At 45.0% G+C, this 3337-nt stretch overlaps 1 protein-coding gene across 1 annotated transcript in view; it reads right to left on the reverse strand.

The window, feature by feature from the left end:
• PAFAH2 (platelet activating factor acetylhydrolase 2) overlaps positions 1–3337 on the reverse strand; it is a 27888-nt gene that overhangs the window by 18947 nt on the left and 5604 nt on the right. The window contains 2 exon segments of the mRNA XM_019650247.1: positions 2336–2477; positions 2859–2977. Of these exon segments, the coding sequence (XP_019505792.1) occupies positions 2336–2477; positions 2859–2977 (261 nt within the window).

Raw genomic sequence — 3337 nt, forward strand, 5'->3', positions numbered from 1 at the left:
CTAGGCACTGAGAGAGATAGAAGACAGACATGGTCTCTGCCTTAATGGAGCTTACAATTTAGTAGGCAAGACAGACATTAAAGAATAACCACACAAATAGTTAATTCATTACAATTACGTTAAGTACTGGGAAGTACAGAATGTCTTATGAAAGCACATTACTAGAAAACTTAACCTATAATGTAGGGGTCAGGATGGGTGTCCCTAAGAAAGTGACATCCAAACTGAGACCTTGAAGGTAATTTGGAATTAGCTACGCAAAAGAGGGAGAGGGGGAAGAGAAAGAGAGAAGCAGAAGAGCCAATATCCCAGGCAAAGAAACAGCCATAAAGCAGAGCACAGATGAAAAACCCTGAGGCAGAAAATAACAGTAGCTTAGGGAATTGAAAGAAGGGCAGTTTGTCTGGAGAGCTGGAGTGGGGCAAGCAGCAAGAAACGAGGCTGGAAACTTTGTCTTGGATTTGCCTCCAGGTAAGACCATGAAAAGAGCTGAATTAAGTTCAAAGGGCTATTAAAAAGATTTAAGTAGGGAAGTGACATTCATTCATTCAACAAATATTTATTGAGCATCTCCTATCTGCCAGGTACTGTTCTAGATGCTGGAATGACAAGATATTTGGTTTTAAAATAGATCTCCCTGGCTACAGTGTATACAATAGTTTGGGGTGTGGGAAGGCAAAAACAGATGCCTTTGAGATGTGAGACACTCTGGGACATAAACTAGACTTACACATTGATGGATGAACATAGAGAACGTTCACAAGTTCAAATAGGAACATACATTCTACGGGTATTAAGGTGCAGAAATCAGAATTCATGGGAAGAATTCTGACTGGATACTGATTTACAAAACTTAGGCCAGTCTCCTGAAGTCTGGTAAGAAATCTTGCAGTTCACCATCCTGCGTTCCTCCATGTAGAAATGAAGAGAGCTGCATGTGTGTACACCTACTAGATGCCAGTTTATCCTCACAAACCATCCTGTGGGAGCAGCATCCCCATTTGACAGGTGATGAAATCTAGGCTCAGAGGTTCTACAACAGCCCCAAGCTCACCCAGAGCTCAGGTGGTATAGCTGAGATTGACAGGTGAGGCTTCAAGCTCCACCAGGGCAGGGAGTGAGTCTCTCATTCACTGCTACGTCAGTGCCACAGGCAGAGTTATCCTTCAACATGTGTGAGTCAATGACTGATTATAAAGCTCAAGCTCCTTCTAATACTTCTGGACTACTATACAGGAAGAAAGCTGCAAGTGTTTTTTTATATATATGCTGGAACATGAGAAGCAAAGGACACGCTGAAGGATGTGCTTAAAATGAAAGGCTCCACCAGGTGAAGGAGCTTGGGAAAGACCTTTGAGAGAAGGTGGACCCAATGCTGTGGAATGAAGCAGATGGTAGGTAAGACAGCTGGCAGATGGAAATGTCTGTTTCTCTGCCCTNCAATGAGGGTGCCAACTTGGGCCAGTGAAGCAACGTCCTCCACAACTAGACTGAAGAACAAAAAAACGACAGCAACTTGTCTGTTCCCCTTCCCCGATTCCCCAGCGCTGTTTCCCTCCCCCAATTCCCCAATAAAAATCTTAAAAAAAAAAAAAAAAGACAAAGTACAGGAAAGTGTTTTGAAAACAAAAGGAAATAAGGGTGATCTTATCAATCTAGCACTGGATTCTACTTGCCCTTTTATAGCATGCATCTATTGTTTTTGTATGCCTAGCACTGACCCACCCCACTTTTCCTGTTAACCCTGCCTTTGAGGATTGCCCTCCACCCTGAAAAAAAAAAAATCTAACAATGCACTTCTGGTGGAAACTTCCCATTTTGGTACTTCTCCCCAGCCTAGGAAGTCTCGCTCCAGGATTTTCCATATTGCAGCTTGGGGCAGGGGTGGGGGCCTAGGGGAGCAACCCCAAAACAGTTCTATTCTCTCAGATGGCGAGATCAAACATGCAAGCTCAGAACTGTCAAGAGTTGTGGTTTTAACCTCATAAAGTAAGCCAGCCTGCAGATGAGACCAATCAGCAGAGAAAACAGAGATGAGAATGAAAAACAAATCCTGTCGGCATTTGAGTCTGGTTCCAATGTCTTGCCTTTTCTGCTGTCAGCTTACATAAGCCAATTAATTCTCCTTTTGGCCTAACAAGCTTAAGCTGGGTTTCTGTCACTTGCATTTATAAGACTCTTGATTAATACCTTATTTCTCCCTACTACTGTGGCAAGCTCAGGCTCCCTATGATTGAGATTTCAAGAGAAATTAGATAAGACTTCTTAGTGTATGTAGTATAGGAAGGACAGGCTTATTATAATAACTATCTCTACCCAGCTGACACAAGCCTACCTGGCAATTCCGAACATGGAATTCCTTCTCCCCTTCTGCAACTCGCCGGTAGGGGATCCATTCCTCCTCCAGAGACTCATCAGCGGGCTGGTTATCCTCTGGAGCCTGCTTGCAGAAACAGGTGGTCGCAGCTGACCCATCCCTGAAATACACACGCCACCAGAGAGACCAGAAGACACTCGTGGGTTTATTTCTCCCCTTTACCAAATCCTCCTTTTCAGCCAAGACACTCTGGATCTCCTTTGGCTAATAGGGAAAAAGACCTGGGGGGCATGCACAGAAGAATAGGAAAAAATGTGGATTTGGGAGACTGACCTGGGTTTGAATCCCAACGCAGCTGTGTCACTATCAGCAAGTTATTTGACATCTTTTAACCCTGACTTCCTCACCTTTAAAATGGGTGTCATACCTGCCTTGCATGTTGTGAGGATTGGAAATAATGTATCCATAGGGGACTAGCCTATATCCGCACCCGATGCAGACACCCAATCCGTGACAGTTCACTGTGACTGTCATCCCTCACCTGTGCTCTGGTACAGCAACCACAAAGCCACGGGAGGCCAGCTCCATGCAGAAGGCTGAGTACAGTGTCCTGGAGATTCAGGAAGGAACAGAGAAAAGTGATCAGACGAGTGGCCCGCCCTTAGCGCCCATTCCAATCACACACTCTACTAGTGGCCATCTCAAAAGAGTGAACGGCAGAAGTTTCATTTGCAGCAGCCCTTTCTCATGGCACTTTCTCCACCCAGAATGCCCCTGCTCTCACCAGGTCTCCTCCTCCAGGAAGCACGTGCAAACCGATCCATGATGTTTTTCCAACCCCATACAAACACTGCCTCCTGTCCTCCACACACCTCCCTCAATACAGTTTGGCTACTACTCCAGCAACAACATTTTGTCTCTATACTGTATGTCTCCCAGATAGTTGGTAAGCACCTTGAGGGCAGGCACTCTGGCTATTTCTTTCATACGCAAATATGCATCTGGGATTTAGCATGTGGA

This window comes from Hipposideros armiger, unplaced genomic scaffold, assembly GCF_001890085.2.
Source record: "Hipposideros armiger isolate ML-2016 unplaced genomic scaffold, ASM189008v1 scaffold_138, whole genome shotgun sequence".
NCBI classification, from domain to species: domain Eukaryota; kingdom Metazoa; phylum Chordata; class Mammalia; order Chiroptera; family Hipposideridae; genus Hipposideros; species Hipposideros armiger.